At 37.9% G+C, this 18,565-nt stretch overlaps 1 protein-coding gene across 4 annotated transcripts in view; it reads left to right on the top strand.

Annotated features, from left to right (window-relative positions):
* bcas3 (BCAS3 microtubule associated cell migration factor) overlaps positions 1–18,565 on the top strand; it is an 846,307-nt gene that overhangs the window by 115,391 nt on the left and 712,351 nt on the right. For all 4 annotated transcript variants that reach the window (XM_039756733.1, XM_039756734.1, XM_039756732.1 and 1 more), the window contains exons 11-12: positions 625–708; positions 14,346–14,516. In XM_039756733.1, the coding sequence (XP_039612667.1) occupies positions 625–708; positions 14,346–14,516 (255 nt within the window). The remainder of the gene's footprint in view (positions 1–624; positions 709–14,345; positions 14,517–18,565) is intronic.

Here is an 18,565-nt window from a genome sequence, read left to right as displayed (position 1 = left end):
AGGTGCACATATACACCATGATGGTAGTCACGAAATGCAAAATGTCAATAGCAAATTGGACATCTGCACTGCTTTCTTATTTTTTAAAGATGTGCTATTTTATTGTGATACCTTTGGGTAATACCTTCATTTTTTAAATTTTGTTATTATGTGTTGTTGATTTCAGTGAACACCTGTAGAAGAATGGATACCAGAATAAAAAGTGCATGCAATAAAAGCAAAATTATAGGAAACATGGGAAAGGACTAAATTTATTTGATCTGATTTATGACATTTACTTAATAAAGAAAAGAAATGCAAAGGTCAGGCATAGCATTTAAGAAAAACTGCTATTTATCACCAAATAATATAAATGCAATAAATAATTCACTTTAATTCTTTATGTTGATTGAATAGAAAAATAAATAAATGTGTTTTGAAGATAGCAGTCAGTAAAGTATATTTTTGCAAGTCGCATAATATATTGAAAGTCCCATGCTTCTGGCACTGTTAAGTTTGATTAGTTATAAACTTTTTTTTAATTTGTGTCTAATTATTAACTTAATAGTTAGAAGACTGATGATTCTGTAATGCACTATGCATGGGTTAAAGCTGGTAATTTACATGGATGGGCTCTCTTTTTAGCTGATACGATGTCATCAGTCTCGAGGAGGAGCCTGTGGAGACAATGCTCAGTCCTACACTGCCACTGTGATTAGTGCTGCCAAGGTAACATTTCTCGACATATCTGTGAACTCACTTGTTTTTAAGTTATTACTTACTGAAAACAATTCAATATACTGTTATGCAAGAAGTGCATTAATGATAATGCCTGTTTTAAAAAACATTGAAATATTTGTTATGTAATTAATTAGCATCGATCTAGGGAACAACTGGTTTACCATTTCCCATCCACAATATAAGTGCTTATAATCATTAATGGTTTTTTAATAGTTTAAGAAAATTCCATTTTTTTCTTTGCAATCATATATCTTTGTTCTAATTTAAAATGTAGTGTATCCATTGAGCTAAATTACTTTTTTCCCTTTTAGTGTTGCACCTACTAGGTGATGTTGGCATTTGTGACAGAGAAAATCAAGTAAAAAAAATACTTAAAAAAAACAAAACATGTTTTAAATATTTCTTAAATTACGTGAATCATTGTTGCAATCTGATTTTGAAGACTGATGTGACATTATATTTAGTTACACAGCTGACTGAGTGTAAGAGTGCAGTAATATTGTGCTTTACATGAGTCAGTTATGAGTCAATAAGGCAATTTATTAAAGAAAGCAAAACAAAAGGAATTGTTAAGTCACTAAAGTGATAGAAATCTGTTAAAGGGAACAGACAAAAGTCTAATTTTTAATTAGTAGTGGTACTACAGCGGTTCTACCTGGTGAGGCAGCTACTACATCAGTGCTTAAAGACATCTACATCCACAGTTACGCTGCAGTCAGATGCAGCTACAGCATAGTTGGAAAGGAGCAAGCAGTTGGATAGTAGCCATCTGTTCTTGAATGTAAAAAACTGAAACTGGTAAAATGATTCTTGAGTTTATTAAAATACTATGAATATTGCATACATGGAAAATAGCCATAGAAAATTAATCTTACGTTAATTTTCTAAATAAGTGAGTACTCTATTGAGTTAATTAATTCTAGTAAGTTATCTGAGGAGCTGCACAGTGGAGCAGTAGTTATTGCTGCCACATGCCACTTCAGGTAGACTAGGTTTGAATTTTGACTGTCTCACTTTACCTATTCCCCTGTGTCAATAGGGGTTTCTCTGTCATATCCCAAAGATATGCAAATAGAACTGATTGGCAACTCTAGACTGGTCCAGTATTAGAGAGGCTGACCTGTGTTGTTCTAGTGCCTTACTATTCCTAGGAATGAGTCATACTCATAATGTCTCCCTTTACACATAAGCTTACATACTAGGGTAACTTAGTACAATTTTTCCAAGCATATGTGTTGTATGTGCTTATAGTTAGAGAGCATGTGTGCTTATGAATATAGCAGTATCTGTTTTGTGGACTAATGCCTGCATTTTGTGTTTTAGTCTTCACTCACCCCTTTAAGGGACCATTCCCTCAGTGTGCAGATACCCATTTGTTCTGATGCTTGTTTAAAATATATTATTTGGGTTGCTGCCTTTTAAAAAGTACCTTTGATTCCTAATTTGACTCATGGATAATCTAAAACCTTACAAATATATGTTTTTTATTCTACCTTTTTACTTTCTTTCTCAGTTAAGTTTCTTATATTAGCCTATTAAGTAAACAGCTGGTATGTTGTTTTTTTGACCTTTGAATAACCCACTGTTTCTGTGAACCTAGTTGCTGACAGAGTTAATGGGAAAAAGATTTTTTTTTTAAGAAGTGGAACATGGAAGCAGAAATAAAATGTCATAGCATACAGAGTCAAGCAACCTAACTTTAGATAAACTCTGTATAGTGGGAAAGGGTGAGGGAATAATTTAACAGAAGCTGTGAGACAGTTGTTCTTCTCACTTGCCTGCTGCAGTAGACAAGCACTACATGTTGTAAAATAGTTCATGAGAACATTGCTGTTCTTAGAAATTAATAATATTCGTTACATTTTCCTTAACACCAGAAATCGTCAAATAGATAAGGGAAGAACAATGTTTCTAAACATATATAAAGTATATGAAAGTTAAGATATGTAACAGGAATTCTTTTATCAGAATCCCTTTTAAAATAATCCATGTTTTTTATTATTGACATTAACAAGCCTTATGTAAGTTATGTTTTCTTCCTTGACAAATTGACCTACACCATGCAAAAAATGTCTGGTTTTCCCCAGAAAATTCAGGATTGAGAACATTCCCAATTTCTGCAGCTATAATGAACCCCATTTGAAATATACTTATATAGGAGACTGGTGATGGGTACAGGCTCTAAAAAACATCCTCCTCCAAGTTGGTATTGACACAAAAATTATATAAAACAATATTTATTTTATTATTGGTAAGAGTTATTCAGGTAAAACTTTATGGCTGTTTTTTGTGAATATTTTGATATGATAAAAAGCAGTTTCCCCTAACAACGTTCTGGATTATTAGAATTTTACCATATTATTCTAAGTTAACTTTTTTTTTTTGCTATCCTAAAAACATGACGAATTTGAGGTAGGCAAGTGATAAATTAGAACATTTAGATGAATTATCAAATTTTAAATCAAATTGTATTATTTATTAAGAAATGGAATATGACTTAATAAATTTCAATACTGAACTTCACTCATTTTATTTGGTAGATTGCTTTGTTTATAGTTTTCTGTCAATAAGTCTTTGTTTCCTGGGAATTACTGGTGCCTGAAGTATGTATTTGTTTCTGACTTTGTGTGTTTTTGTAATGGAGCTATTTTTATCAGCCTTCAAAATCATTCAAAATAGTCTGAAACTAGTGATATAGGGTCGCTTATGTGAGACTTCCTCTGTCTGTCTCTCTCTCTCTCTCTCTGTTTTAATGGATTGAGTGCTTTTACTAAGGCACCAGAGAGATTAATCAAGAATTCTGTCTATCAATATCATGTGGCGCCTGATTATGTTGTCTTTTGAAGGCGTCCCTGACAAGGTACTAAAAGGATCAGTGCAAATTGCTGCACATTAATTATTAAAAGAAACGTTTGCCAACTAATTGATCAACTAATGTGTTTTCTAATCACTGTATTTTGTTTTTTGTGCTAATCAAAACATTCTTTATTGATTTGTGGAGAAGCTATGGTAGCAGAAGTGTGTCATTCATGTCACTTGTTTTCATACAGGTTAGATACTTCAAAATTTTATGTTGTTTTTCTTTTTTGTTTATTTGAAAATTGGATTTGTATGTAGATATCCAGCTTTTGCCTAAACAAATACAAAAATGTTCTCTTCTGGGTTAATTTTTTCTTTTCAATGTTACATCAAGCACACCTGAATTTTGCTTCAAGGCATTTCTCCACACACAGAATAATGCCAAAAAGTTAATGGTATCAAAAATATATGTTTTTTCATGGAGGACATTTAGGTAAGAGAACACGCAGTACATGATACATCAAGACGTCTTGCTGGTTTTTAGGGTAATAACCTGGCTGTCTGATTGGGTGGCCCCATCCATTTATCCACCACACAAGTACCTCACCAATGCTCCCTACTTGTCTCGCTCTCTCTCTCTCTCTCTCTCTCTCTCCCTCTCCCTCTCTTCCTCTCTCTTTTCTAAAGTAACTCTCTAGTATAAAAAAAAAAAATCTAGGAAGGGAGACTAGGGAGACGAGACGTAATCTTCTTGGAAGACAATTTGATATCACGCGAGACAAGGCAGTGAGACAACATTCAAAACAAGTTCACGGACATCTAACCTAGCAGTTGTTGGAATGCTTTTGGCAGACACTCTTCATGTGTGCCCAGCTCTTAAAACAACGACAAGCGACAAGCAGAACGCGCAGCTCGCCAGCAGCAGCAAGCCAGCAGATGACCTGACCGCTTCTCCTTAGCATGTGTTCAGCCAAACACCCAAACACAACTTGAGCTGCAGAGATGCAAAGTGGCAAAAGGACAGCTGCTGTACAGGCTTTTAAATGATTGACGCGCAGCGTGACAAGCAGAATACGCAGCTCATCAGCAGCAACAAGCCAGCAGATGGTCCAACCGCTTCTCCTTAGCATGCATTCAGCCTGCCCCCCCTTCACAACGCGAGCAACGTTATACGTCCTGTGAGAAACAGATTTAACCACACCCGGGGCCAAAAATAAAGGACAAGTAGAGTATCTATACTAATAAAAGGCAAAGCCCTCACTCACTCACTCACTCACTGACTCACTCACTCACTGACTCATCACTAATTCTCCAACTTCCCGTGTGGGTGGAAGGCTGAAATTTGACAGGTTCATTCCTTACAGCTTCCTTACAAAAGTTGGGCAGGTTTTATATCGAAATTCTATGCGTAATGGTCATAACTGGAAGCAGTTTTTCTCCATTTACTGTAATGGAGATGAGCTTCAACGCCGTGGGCGGAGTTTAGTGTGACATCATCACGCCTCCCACGTAATCATGCAGTACATAGAAAACCAGGAAGACCTCAAAAAAAAGCGCTCAAGAAAACATGCATTATATAATTGAGAAGGCAGCGAAACAATAAGAAGCGAGCGAGTGACATATACAACCATATTCATGAGTTCTGCTACTGAAACAAAGCACGATGTAAACCTACACTTTAAATTAAGTTCATAGACAGGCTGCGCTGGCGTTTGTAATTTAGTGCCTGCCCATATAAGGCCGTCCGTCAGCGGCAATCCAATAGCAAACTGCCACGGGTAAATATTCACGGGTGAAGGACTGTGCTTATGGAGAGGAAGATGAGATGGTCAGGGTGGTGTTTGACACAAACTCAGCGAAACTGCGAGAGAAAGTTTTAAGTGCCAGGACTAAGGTAACATTAAATAAAGCTATGGACATAGCAGGAGATGGCACCAGCACAGCTGGGAACCTTCAATGCAAGTACACCGAGTGGCTCACGTGAACTGACGCAGTGCACAGATAAAAAGCAACAGTTCCAAAGAGCTGAACAAAACCGAATTACACAATTGAAAAGGCAGCAAAAATATGAAGCGTCTGATAAGCATATTCATAAATGCAGCTACTGTGGAAACAAAGCACACGGTGGAAAAAGTCAATGTCCCGCTAAAGGAAGACAGTGTAAAAAAAACCCGTGCATGCAGTGTGTCAGGTCTCAGATAAAGAAGAAGACGAGCTGTTTATTGAAGCAGTAAGAAACGAATCGATGAATGAAACCTGTCATCTTTACAACGATTGACAAACACGGAATGTAACTTGAACACAACACATCCTACAAATACGAACCTGATTGAAAGAAATAATGATAATCAAATCCTTGATGACAGCAACACTCAGTAACACTCACAAAACAAATACTGTATATTGACAGTCATGTTACGTTATTTTTAAAATGTTCCCTTTTCTTTTCTACCTTTTTAACACACTACTTCTCCGCTGCGACGCGGGTATATATATATGTATATATATATATCCCGCTCTACATACTCGAATAATGATACTTTATTAGCCATCAATGATTGTTTTGGTAAAGCCATACTCAGTGTATTCATTAGATGAACGGTAAAAAAGTAAGAGCGAGGGGAGAATGACTCATTGAGGCATGCAGGCTGTAGTGCGTCAACTCTATCTGAATTGCGCGATCACATTTGAAAAAATATATCTTTTCAAGTTCTATTTAGTCCATATGTGTCAAACTCAAGGGCAGCGGGCCACATCCGCCTGGCGTGTAATTATATCCGCCCCGAGATCATTTTATATACTGTATTATTGTTATTAAAGCCCGGGAAGCGCTGGTAACACAATAAACTACAGATCCCATAATGCAGCGCTTCAGCTGCCTTGCCAACACTTACCGCTTACTAGAGTTATTGCGCACTGAGTTTGCACGGCGCTTTGGTGACTTTGAAGAACAAAAAAAGTCCGTCTACATGCGGCTCGAACCTTGTGCATGTTTGGTAGCACATATCTGTGTGAGAAGCTCTTCTCAGTGATAAAGACTAACAAAACAGCACACAGGAGTCGCCTCACTGATGAGCACCTGCAATCCATCCTGAGAATCTCCACAACACAGAACCTCACACCAAACAGAAAGCGAACTTGTGGCCAAAAAGATGCCAGGCGTCCAGCTCTAAAATGACATATGAGCAAAGACAACTGAATGATTTGATTTGTTATTGCACGTAAGAGCGGAGTCAACGTTTTAACAAACAGCGTATTGCACTGATACGAAATAGCTGTGTGTGTAGATATGTATGTATATGTATATATATGTTTATATATGTGTGTGTGTATGTATGTATATATATATATATGTATTTGTGTGTATATATGTGTGTGTATGTATGTATATGTGTGTGTATATATGTAGATATATATGTATGTATATATGTGTATATGTATAGATATGTATATATATATATATATGTTTATGTGTGTGTGTGTAAATATATATATATATATATATATATATATATATGACAACAACACTCATCACTCACAACAGTGACAAAACAATTACATTGACAATCAGGTTACGTTATTTTCAAAATGTTTCCTTTTCTTTTCATTGCTTCTTTAACACACTACTTCTCCACTGCGAAGCGCGGGTATTTTGCTAGTTGTTTTTATAAATGTTTTACAGTAAAAGTGAAAATAATGCATATGTAGCAATTCCCATGAAAATAACAATCTCTTTAAATTGTATATCCAATAAACCAAACCCAGGGGTGGGAGAGCGAAGCGAGCAGGGGCAGAGCCCCTTAGTTTCTTAAAGTCTTAAAAATCCCCTGATTGATTAATTGTTTTTGGTTAACAGCAGCCCTCTGGCAGGAAGCACAAAACAGTTATTCTCTCTAGTGATCCTTAGTGGCTTTGCATCTCAAGGCCTGTGTGGTCCTTAAAGTCTTTAAAACAGGTCCCCAACTCTACTTTGCCATAAAATGTAGTAATGGTCCCACACCTCAAATTGAAGAACTGTGTGTTGCCCCCTAAAAAGTAGATAGTAGAGAATGCAGATGCTAATCCCATCTTCCCAAACTATGAAGATGCCTATGTCATGGAGAAAATTTAGTTTTCTTTAAAGACGGCAGTCTTCTTTAAAAAAGCCCAGATGGGAATGCAGAAAAAAATCTTTATTACACAGAAGTTTAACAAAGAGAACTGACCTTTGTGTAAGCCAGGAAGTGCATTGGTTAACAGTACATTTGTTACCATCTATGCAAAATACTCGCCTCCTCCTAGTTCTTCCCATTTATTACCTAATGTTCATCACTTGACTGAGAATAGCCCTCTTTACTTCATGCCCTTTGCAGGTGTCCACAACTTATTTATTGATCAAGTACACAATTTAAATCGAACCCAGGATGACCCATATATGAGATAATGGGCTGCTGAAATGAAAGTACTTGATGCACAACATCTCTCCAGGTTGAAGTACAATTACTTGAGAGGTTTTCTCATAGTACTCATTGTTCATTGCTTTTCATTACATCATATTCATGATTAAGCAAGCAAGTAAAAAGTGGTTCCTGTCTGCTACATATAAAACAAGTCTAGCCATCTTTTATCCTCTCTTCACACTTTTTATTTTGACTTGAAAAACATACTTGTAACCTAGCCCAGGAAATAACCATCACTTAATTTGTTCCTCTCATTCCTAGCCTTGGGCTGATAAATATTGGTGGTTTGCTAGTTATTTAGAAGAATGAAAAATACAGGGATGAGCCTTCAATATTTAACTGTTACATGGCCTAAAGCTAGCTAATATGTTTTAATGTTATAATATTTAAGTATTATTATTGGCCCTGACAAACTCTTGCCAGTTAGTGTCCTTTAACAAAGTACGTATTTTACATTGATTTACATTCAATTGTGACTAATGTGTTGGTGTATTTTTTGTATTGTTCCTGACTCAGTTGTTCGCGGATTTTTCCTTAGAACCTAACTATTAATTGTTAGTGGAAAGCGCAAATATCCTCTGCAATTTTTTGTGGCTGTTTTCGTGGCAATACTGTGCTGTAGAGAGAACAAGAAACAACTGCTGAGGGAAACGCGGTTTGGGATGGTGAAAGTAGCCAATCCAAGAGCGTTATTCATTTCTCCTTGCTGCTGATTGACTTCTGCCCTGTGATGCGTCTACAGGTGAGTGGGTTTACCACCTCTGAGGGAAACGTGGTTTGGGATGGTGAAAGTAGCCAGTCCGAGAGCGTTATGCATTTCTCCTTGCTGCTGAATGATTGCTGCCCTGTGACGCGACTCCAGCTGAGTGTCCTCGTGTTTTCCATTTTGTTATTGTATTCATTTTGCTATTCTTAAACGCACAAGATGTTGCCGAATTGCCCTGCACCTTCTAAGGCTTCTGGCACTGAGCTTAAGCACCAGAAGAAGATTAAAGCACTTCAGGAGAAGGTTGAACTACTGGATTTGCTCTGGGAACTAAAAAGTTATGCAGCAGTAGCGCGCCACTATAGCATTAATGAAAGCACCGCACGCTACATAAAGAAGAATGAAGCAGTGATCTGGAGTACCGTATTTGTAAGTTTCTGTGATAGTGCCAAAAAGGTAACGACCGTAAAGAATGAAAATATCGTCAGGATGGAATCTGCCTTGGCATTGTGGATCACTGACTGCAGGAAGAAGATCATCCCCTTGGACAGTAACATTATCCGTGAGAAAGCACGGAAATTGTACCAGCAGTTCGCTACAGGAGACAATGTAGCAACTTCCCAGCACAATGTTCCTGAAACCTATAAAGAAAAGCCAGCACGAAACCCCACCAGAAGAAGACCCGTCCAAAGATATGACTCCTCCAGAAGCGCCTGAAGAAGAGGCGCCACCCGAGGAGTTTTAAATCCTCTGCATCGTACTGCACAGCTACTTCATCATCATAATCAAGATCATTCATCATTGGTGAGTACCTGTACATTTTACTGTATTTTAATTAAATTATTATGTATTTACTCTACTTATAACAAAGAAAATGAATGCGCAGACCAAAGAAAACACGCTTACATAGATAGATAGAGAGATACTTTATTAATCCCCGAGGGGAAATTCACATACTCCAGCAACAGCATAATGATAAAAAACAATATTAAATTAAAGAGTGATAAAAATGCAGGTATAACAGACAGTAACTTTGTATAATGTTAACGTTTAACCCCCAGGGTGGAATTGAAGAATCACATAGTGTTGGGGAGGAACGATCTTCTCAGTCTGTCAGTGGAGCAGGGGCCTCATGTATAACGCCGTGCGTAGAACTCGCACTATAACATGGCGTAAGCACAAAAGCCGAAATGTGCTTACGCACAGAAAAATCCAGATGCAGGAATCTGTGCGTACTCCAACTTCCACGTTCTTCCGCTATATAAATCCCGATCAGCGTGAAAACTAACGCTCGTGCATGCGCATTATGTAACGGCCCAACTCCTCCCAGAATTACGCCTCTTTGAATATGCAAATCAATATAAATCACCCTTAAGCTCAGCCTTCTGTGAAAAGACAATGGGAAAAGCACGGGGGAAAATATAACGATTTCAGCGAATACCAAGTGGAGGCAAAGGAAAAATATACTATTTGTTTAATTAAACCGTGGTATAATCAACAAAAGGAAGTTGATCGAGTGACATAGCGTGTTGGAGAAACTTGAAAGCTCAGATATCAGTCGCCGTGGAAAGGCGAGTCGTAGCCTACTGTCTGAGTGTCATATGAAAGCTTTTTAGGGTACAGAGAAAAAAAGGCACAGTGGGGAAAAAAAGCACGAAATGTCAACTTCAATCTCGAAATTTCCACTTTAATCACGTAGTTTATTTTGTCATTAAAGTAGAACATCATAAACGTCATCTTAAAATCATTTACTTAACCAGTTTCTCAAATCACATCGTAATTAAAGTAGCACGTTAAATGCTTTGTTTTGTATTTGATCTTCTATGTGATCTATGTGTGTGAATCACTACTTGCTTCTTAAACCGGCTCTCTTCCTCCGACTGTACACATAATCCATTACATTCGTGATATTACAGCTCTGAATAACTAAAATACTGAGATGTATACGTGATATCATTAAGAGTTAAAGCACGTTATTAAACATGGGTTTTACAGCGCAGCGATTGTGCACGACCATCGATGAAATTATTTATTGCAGCAGTATCAGGGGCGGCTCTAGGTTTGTGGTGGCACTGGGCAGAAAAAGAATCGGTGGCTCCTTCGCCCGCCAATGTCAGTGAGGTAGCTTATGCACAGTGGATGGCCACGTCTGTTGCAGACACTAGCCGCCTCGTGCTCATGACACAAGCATTTCACTTTTGTCGAAATTTGCCGCTGCATTTTTAGCTGTGTCGTTATTTTCTCTTTCTGTTTTATATTCAATATGTATTGGCGTGGCCGCCCATGCAGTTCTTGCTTTTCTTTCTCCAAGTAACCGATTGCCACACAATCAGCTCTGTAATAGATGTTAAGCCATCTGTAAGCTTAGAGCACTGATTCTTTAAAAACTTTAAGGAACATTGAAATATCTTCGTAGTACATGTTTAATTATTCTATCCTTCACGCCAGTCCCAGTGAAGAATATAGATTATTTAAATGAAGTTAAAGTTTTACCTGTATAATATAATAAACATAATTTGCTGCATTTCATCTTAAAAGTGATATTGTCATCATATGTAAATACGCACTTTATAAAGTGGCTCAGGTTGTGCAATATTATAACTGCAGTACAAGTTTACAGTGAGGTGATTGTACTTATAAGTACAAACAGTTCTACAAGGAGCAACTGATTGAGTGCGTTTATAGTTCTTGGGATTAAACTGTTTCTGAACCGCGAGGTCCGTACAGGAAAGGCTTTAAAACGTTTTGCCGTGGCTGAGGTAGCGTGTGCCTGATGCTGTATACCGATAATTCTCTTTCCGAACAGCTGCTGCTGTGATTCACACTCAGATACAGTGATATAAATACTCTGAGTGGTGCAGTGAGAGAAATATTGAAAATGACGATCCGCTGTGGCAACTCCTAACGGGAGCAGCTGAAAGAAGAAGGTGCAGTGAGAGTAACAACGCTAAAGCAGTTATGGTATTTGGAATACTATAGCTATTCCCTGGACCATTATATTGTTACAAGTTAATTACAATCAGATGCGTTACACTAATAAACAATATGCGGTTAGTTTCAGTGTATTTATAAAGCCGTGTCAGGAAAATAATGAGTAACCACACAGGAACAGTACCATTGCTTTGACGCTGGGTGCCGCCAGTCTGCAAAACCGAGCGGAGAACTTGCGTACGACAAGGTATGAGGTACCGTGGAAAAGTGCGTGGCTTTACGCCAAGTGTAGGTTTTATACATCGCGATTTAAACGTGGAAAAGTTCTTACGCAACATTTCTGTGCATACGCACCGTTTATACATGAGGCCCCAGGACAGTGACAACAATCTGTTGCTGAAGCTGCTCCTCTGTCTCGTGATGATGCTGTTCAGTGGATGCAGTGGATTCTTCATGATTGACAGGAGTCTGCTCAGCACCTCTCGCTCTGCCACAGATGTCAATCTGTCCAGCTCCGTGGCTACAATACAGTAGAGCCTGCCTTTCTCACCAGTTTGTCCAGTCGTGAGGCATCCCTCTTTTTTTATGCTGCCTCCCCAGCATACCACCATGTAGAAGAGGGTGCGCGCCACAACCGTCTGATAGAACATCTGCAGCATCTTATTGCAGATGTTGAAGGATGCCAGTCTTCTAAGAAAGTATAGTCGGCTCTATCCTTTCTTGCACAGACCATCAGTATTGGCAGTCCAGTCCAATTTATCATCCAGCTGCACTCCCAGGTATTTATAGGTCTGCATCCTCTGCACTTTGTCACCTCTGATGATCACAGGGTCCATGAGGGGCCTGGGCCTCCTAAAATCCACCACCAGCTCCTTGGTTTTGCTGGTGTTCAGTTGTAGATGGTTTGAGTCGCAGCATTTAACAAAGTCCTTGATTAGGTTCATGTACTCCTCCTCCTGCCCACTCCTGCTGCAGCCCACGAAAACAGTGTCATCAGCGAACTTTTGCACGTGTCAGGACTTAGAGTTGCATTGGAAGTCCGATGTATATAGGCTGAACAGGACCAAAGAAAGTACAGTCCCCTGCGGCGATCCTGTACTACTGACCACAATGTCAGACCGGCAGTTCCCAAGACGCACATACTGAGGTCTGTCTGTAAGATAGTCCACGATCCATGCCACCAGGTATGAATCTACTCCCATCTCTGTCAGCTTGTCCCTGAGGAGCAGAGGTTGGATGGTGTTGAAGGTGCTAGAGAAGTCCAGAAACATAATTTTTACAGCACCACTGCCTCTGTGGGAGAGGGATTGGTGTAGCATATATATGATGGCATCCTCTGCTCCCACCTTCTCCTGGTATGCGAACTGCAGAGGGTCGAGGGCGTGGCAGGCCTTTGGGCTCAGGTGGTGAAGCAGCAGCTCCTTCCATGGTCTCCATCACATGTGATGTCAGGGCGACAGGCCTGAAGTCATCAAGCTCACCAGGATGCGATACCTTTGGGATTGGGGTGATGCAAGATGTTTTCCAAAGCCTCGGGACTCTCCCCTGTTCCAGGCTCATGTTGAAGATACACTGTAGAGAACTCCCCAGCTCCAACGCACAGGCCTTCAGCAGTTGAATTACATTACATATAGTGGTAACATCGGTATTTTACATTCTAGCACCGCGGGAGACATAGCAGTACAGTACTGTACAGTAGATGGGTTTACCTTTACATTCTGTTTTTAGGTAATGTATTAAGGTAATTTTTTAGGTAATGTACTAAGCTGAGTTTGCAATGAAATTAAAGTGCTTTGGGGGCATACTGTATTTAGGGTTTAAACTATAAAAATAGGCATTTAAAAGGCATTTTTTAACCACATCCAAAAGTCACGGTTTTTCACAATTCGTGGGTGCTCTAGGAACGTAACCCCTGCGAATTTTGGGGGTGTACTGTACATACAGAAAGATTTTATTTTTCTTATTGTGATACATAACCATTTTCCGTTGATTTACTGTTATAATGATGCAAAAACAACAAAAAAGTCATTAGATTGAGCGTTTTTTAAACTGTCACTTTTTCTCTTTTTGGTTATAATTCAAATTTAAAATAAATATGTGATGCTTATTTGTAGCAATTCCTATACAGTCTGTAAGAATGTATTTCCTCTGAAATTCTGTAGTATATGAATTACATTTTTTTGAGCAACTTTGGGATTACATCTATTAATTTTTTTATTAGTAACATTTTGAAACCGCTATATAGGTAAGCTTGAGGTGCTATGTGATGCTGTGAGATAAGTGTATCTAGAAAACAGGTAAAATACAAAAAAAAATGTAGTTAGGCAGTACAACGGCAGCATAGGTAGTTTGTACAACATGTTGGAAAAATCATTGTAATGGTTTTGGGAAAGTAAGATGCACTCGAAGATATGCTCTAGACTTTCAAGTCTGTTTAAATTTTTCACTTGGTATTCTGTCAGTTAAATACAAAAAAATAATTCTTAGTCAGGCAGTACAACAGCACAGGGAATTTGTACATCGTGTTGGAAAAATGATTGTAATGGGTTTGGGAAGTAAGATGTGACCTAGACTTTCAAGTCAGTTTAAATTTTTGACTTAGTATTCTGCTGGGTCTTGTTTAGGAATAAATGCTGTCTGTTTAGCTATTTCTATTTGAATAAGTATAACTTACTGAGACTATTATTGCATTCATAATTTGGTGGTTATGTTGTTAATTCAATGCGCTTTGCTCTTTTTTTATATTGTAGACACTGAAGTCTGGTCTTACTATGGTGGGAAAAGTGGTGACTCAGCTTGCAGGAACATTGCCTTCAGGTGTTTCTGATGAAGAAGTGACACAAAACAATCCAGTACGACGAAGTCCTTATACTCCAGGGATTGTTACCATTATTGATACAGAGAGTGTTGGTGAAGGCCAGGTAATTTGTTTTTTTTTGATCTCTTGAATAACACTTTATCTGTTTTTCTCTCAAAATTCTTTACATTTTACTTCACTTTTTTTTGAAAATTCCCTTCTAGTTAAACTAGGGAGAATCTTCGCTTTGCTTGCCCAAACCCCTCCCCCACTAAACCCCCACCGGAGTGCGCTATGCGCCAGCCACTTTGCGTCTCTGCCTCTCGCATTGTGAAGAGGGGGACTGAACGCACGCTAAGGATATGCGGTCACTCCTCTGAAATCCCTTCTTAAACGGTGATACAATGGGAAACAAATGCATTTTTTTTTTACCTCCTCTATGTTCGATCAGCTGGCTTGCTGCTGCTGCTTGTGCTGTGCTGCGTGATCTGCATGTGCCGCAGTGCTTTGAACATTTAAAAGCCTGTACAGCAGCTGTCCTCCTTGTCTTGCAGGACGTTCAAGTGTCTCTGAGAAAATCACGTCTCGGCCCAAGATTTTTTTATATAATAGATATTGAGCCAAAGTGCCACTGTATTCATACTATGACATTGATTAAGAATTCAGCATTGTGGATTTCCACCCCTTATGTTTACTTTAAATCATTAGTTTAATTAATATGTTTATGGAGCAATAGAAAATTGAAAGTAAATATGAATTGCCATATTTAAAGTAACTCAATGGTACCTATTGTGTCAAAACAAATCAATAGTATTCAATTTCTTTTGGTAAGAGATAGCAACATCAGTATATCCATCCATTATCCAACCCACTCAGTATATCTTAATTGAAATTTGTTTGCTAAATTGATATCAAATTTGATTGGTAGATGTTTACTGCTTGCCTGCAAAATGTAAAACATCCTGCACAAAATTGTTTGTAAATTGTTAATGCAATTAATACCTGGACGAGTGCTCAGGAAATGTGCAAACCAGCTGATATATATCTTTATAGAGATCTTCAATATTTCCTTTAAGCAGGCAGTCGTTTCCAAGTGCTTTAGAACTATCACCGTCATACCCCCTGCTAAAGATGTCCTGAGTCTCTTGCCTCAATGCCTATTGTCCTGTAGCACTTATTCCAGTTTGCAAGAAGTGCTTTGAGATGCTAGACTTAGGCCACGTGAAAGCTGGAATTACCACATTCCATGATGCTCTCCAGCTCTCCGTTAAACAGAGGATACCTTATCATCTAATCTGGCCCTGTCTCATCTTATGCTAGAATGTCCTTCATAGACTTCAGTTCAGCATACAACACAATCATCCGTTAGAAGCTTATAGGAAAGCGGAGTCTGTCAAGCTATAACCCTATGTAACTGGATCATGGACTTGGAGACAGAGAAACCCCAGGCATTCTGCGTTGTAGATACCATCACTAGCACCATAATGCTAAGCACTAGTGACCCCCAGGTCTATATACTCAGCCTACTTCTGGTTATTCTCGTCACTTGCAACAATATGGCTGTGTACAGCTCAAACACCATCATTAAATTTGCTGTTGACATAATGGTGGTAGGTCTCATCAGCATTGGAATTAGTGAGCTTACATAGTGCAGAAGGAGTTGATTGTTGACCAGAGGAAGGTCCATGATGCCTGCACCCAAAAATCAAAAAGCTGTGTGGTAGAATTGGGTAAGAACACTAAATTCCTTTGTATGCACCTGCCAGATAACCTTACTCAATAAATCAACAGCATCTCCATAGCCAAAAAAGCTCAGCAGTGTCTCCGTTTCCTTCAGTGGCTGAGGAAGACAAACCTCCCTCCTCCCATTCTCTCCACATTCTACAGGTGCACCATTGAGACCATTCTGACCAGCTGCATCACCATCTGGTTTGAGAACTGTAGCATCTCTAACTACAAGGTCCTACAACAAATTTTACAGACACCTTTTGCCCTCCATTAAAGACATCTTTATCAACTGTAGCATTCACAATGCCTACAGCATTGTGGAGGATCACTTCACATAAGCATCAGTATAATTTATTCAAAATGTAATACATTTTGAGAGAATCAGAGTAGCAAACTTCTTTTAAGTCCTCATAATCTATATACTACTTTTAAAATCTCTATTGATACATAATTGTTCAAAAAATGTTAACACAGAAGTTAATTTTGATTGAAGATCGTAAAAACGAAACAGGCCTAATGACATTTAACCAGGTAGAGTGGCTATTAAATATCCTTGCTGACCATTACAGGATAGTGTTCCAGGTTTGTTAACCATGTTTAATGTGTATAACTTTTTTAAAATGCATATTACTACAGGTCTTAGCTATTAAGTTGTGGTGAATAGGTAGCTAACTTCAACTTCTCTGGGAGTCAAACATACATCACTTCTAAGAATTTAATTTATATTTCTACCTAACTGAGTCCACTTAATCTATTATTTTAATGGACACATAATGCCAATCCTTCTTTACACAGATTCAACTTGAGCAATGCCCCTTGCTGTGCAAATACATGGGCCAGACTCATGAGAGAGTAGCCCCACTAATGGGCATACTTACCTGATGAAGTACTGGTGACAATGGCTTGAAATTTACTTTTAATGGGGGTTGTGGGTGAAACATTGTCCATGACTCTTAACCACCGTAGCTTTAAATGACAAAAAACTATAGTTATATGCTACCGAACAGATATCACTTCACACTTTTGTTTTGTTAGGAAGGTCTTATAGACACAGTGAAGAATCATTTTTAATGACAAAAATAAAAAAAATTTAAGCCCACCAGCTTACAGAGGTAGTGAGTTTTTAGGGCATAGTTCAGTGGGCATTGGTGGAATTATGAAAAATGACTAAAAATAGAAAATTGTAAATGAAGGTACTAGTTAACCTGAAAATTGTTCCAGGAGCACTGTACAATGGCTGACTCTGTGCTCTGACCTCCAAAGGTCATGTAAAAAGACAATTTTCTTCTTACTAATTTTAGGAATTAATACAGTGTACCAAAATTCTTGTGTTTGATTGACACCTGTATATGACAGAATCTTGGAGGAAAGTGTTCTGCATTTGACATGAGGCAGCAGACCTGAATATAACAACTTTCTACAAAGAAATGACTCAAGACATATTTCTATTGCTACACTGGACTGTCTAAAATAGTTTAGCTCTTTGAAATGACCCATTCACATTAGTCTACTTGGTAATATATGGCACATATTGAAAACTGATGTACACCAATAGTCCCTTAAGAGTCTAAAAGTTTTTTCTAATTTTAATTCTGAACAATTTTTCAAGGTTTTCAAAAAACTGAAACAATTATACCTGTAGCTACTTCCAAATTTGCCTCTACTAAAATCAAAAGGGTAACTACTAATGGAATCAGTTGTTTTAGTTATAATTAAATTATAAGAATATATAGATTTTGTTTTCACATTACCCACTTTTATGTTAATCAGTGGCAGAGAATCCATCAGAAATGTAATACATTAAAATTCTTATTTTTAAATAATGAAATATAAGGGGTTGAAAATACCTGGGTGAAGAATGTATTGTTTTTTCTTCAATTTGTCTATCTGTTGGTATGCAACATAGTTAGCTCAAGAGCAGAATGAGTTAGAGCAAGTGTAGTTGAAGAAAGTTTCTTTAATTTATTGATTAGATATCAAAGATGTTTAGTTTATGCAGGACTGCAGATGGAGTGGAGAGGTGTGGTCATGCACGCTTCTGTGGGAAAAAAATGTTATGGAGTGGGGGAAGAGCAAGTAGCAATGCTGACCTTCCTCCTTTGCATGAGTACAATCTGTACCCATCACTGCATTACCACAGAAGCTGTTCTTCTAAACCAGTGCAATCACTGTGGAAGTTCACTTTCTGGGAGTGACTTTGCAACAACCACAAAACATTAGTTGTAACAGTAAGATTCAAGAAAATATTACTGAAAAAATATATATTTTTTTTAAATAATCTGACTTTATATGTTAAGATAAAATAGATTAATTTTACTCTATATAAAAACTTTTAAATTGTTTAATTGAAAAATGACAGCTGATCTGAATAATACTGGATATTCTTTCCCACTTCTTAATATTTTACTTTAATAAAGAAAGCCATCATTTGCGTAATGCAGTTAT

The sequence above is a fragment of the Polypterus senegalus genome, chromosome 6, assembly GCF_016835505.1.
Source record: "Polypterus senegalus isolate Bchr_013 chromosome 6, ASM1683550v1, whole genome shotgun sequence".
Classification (NCBI taxonomy): domain Eukaryota; kingdom Metazoa; phylum Chordata; class Cladistia; order Polypteriformes; family Polypteridae; genus Polypterus; species Polypterus senegalus.
The sequence above is the reverse complement of the archived record's forward strand: the minus strand, read 5'-3'. Positions and strand labels throughout refer to the sequence as shown.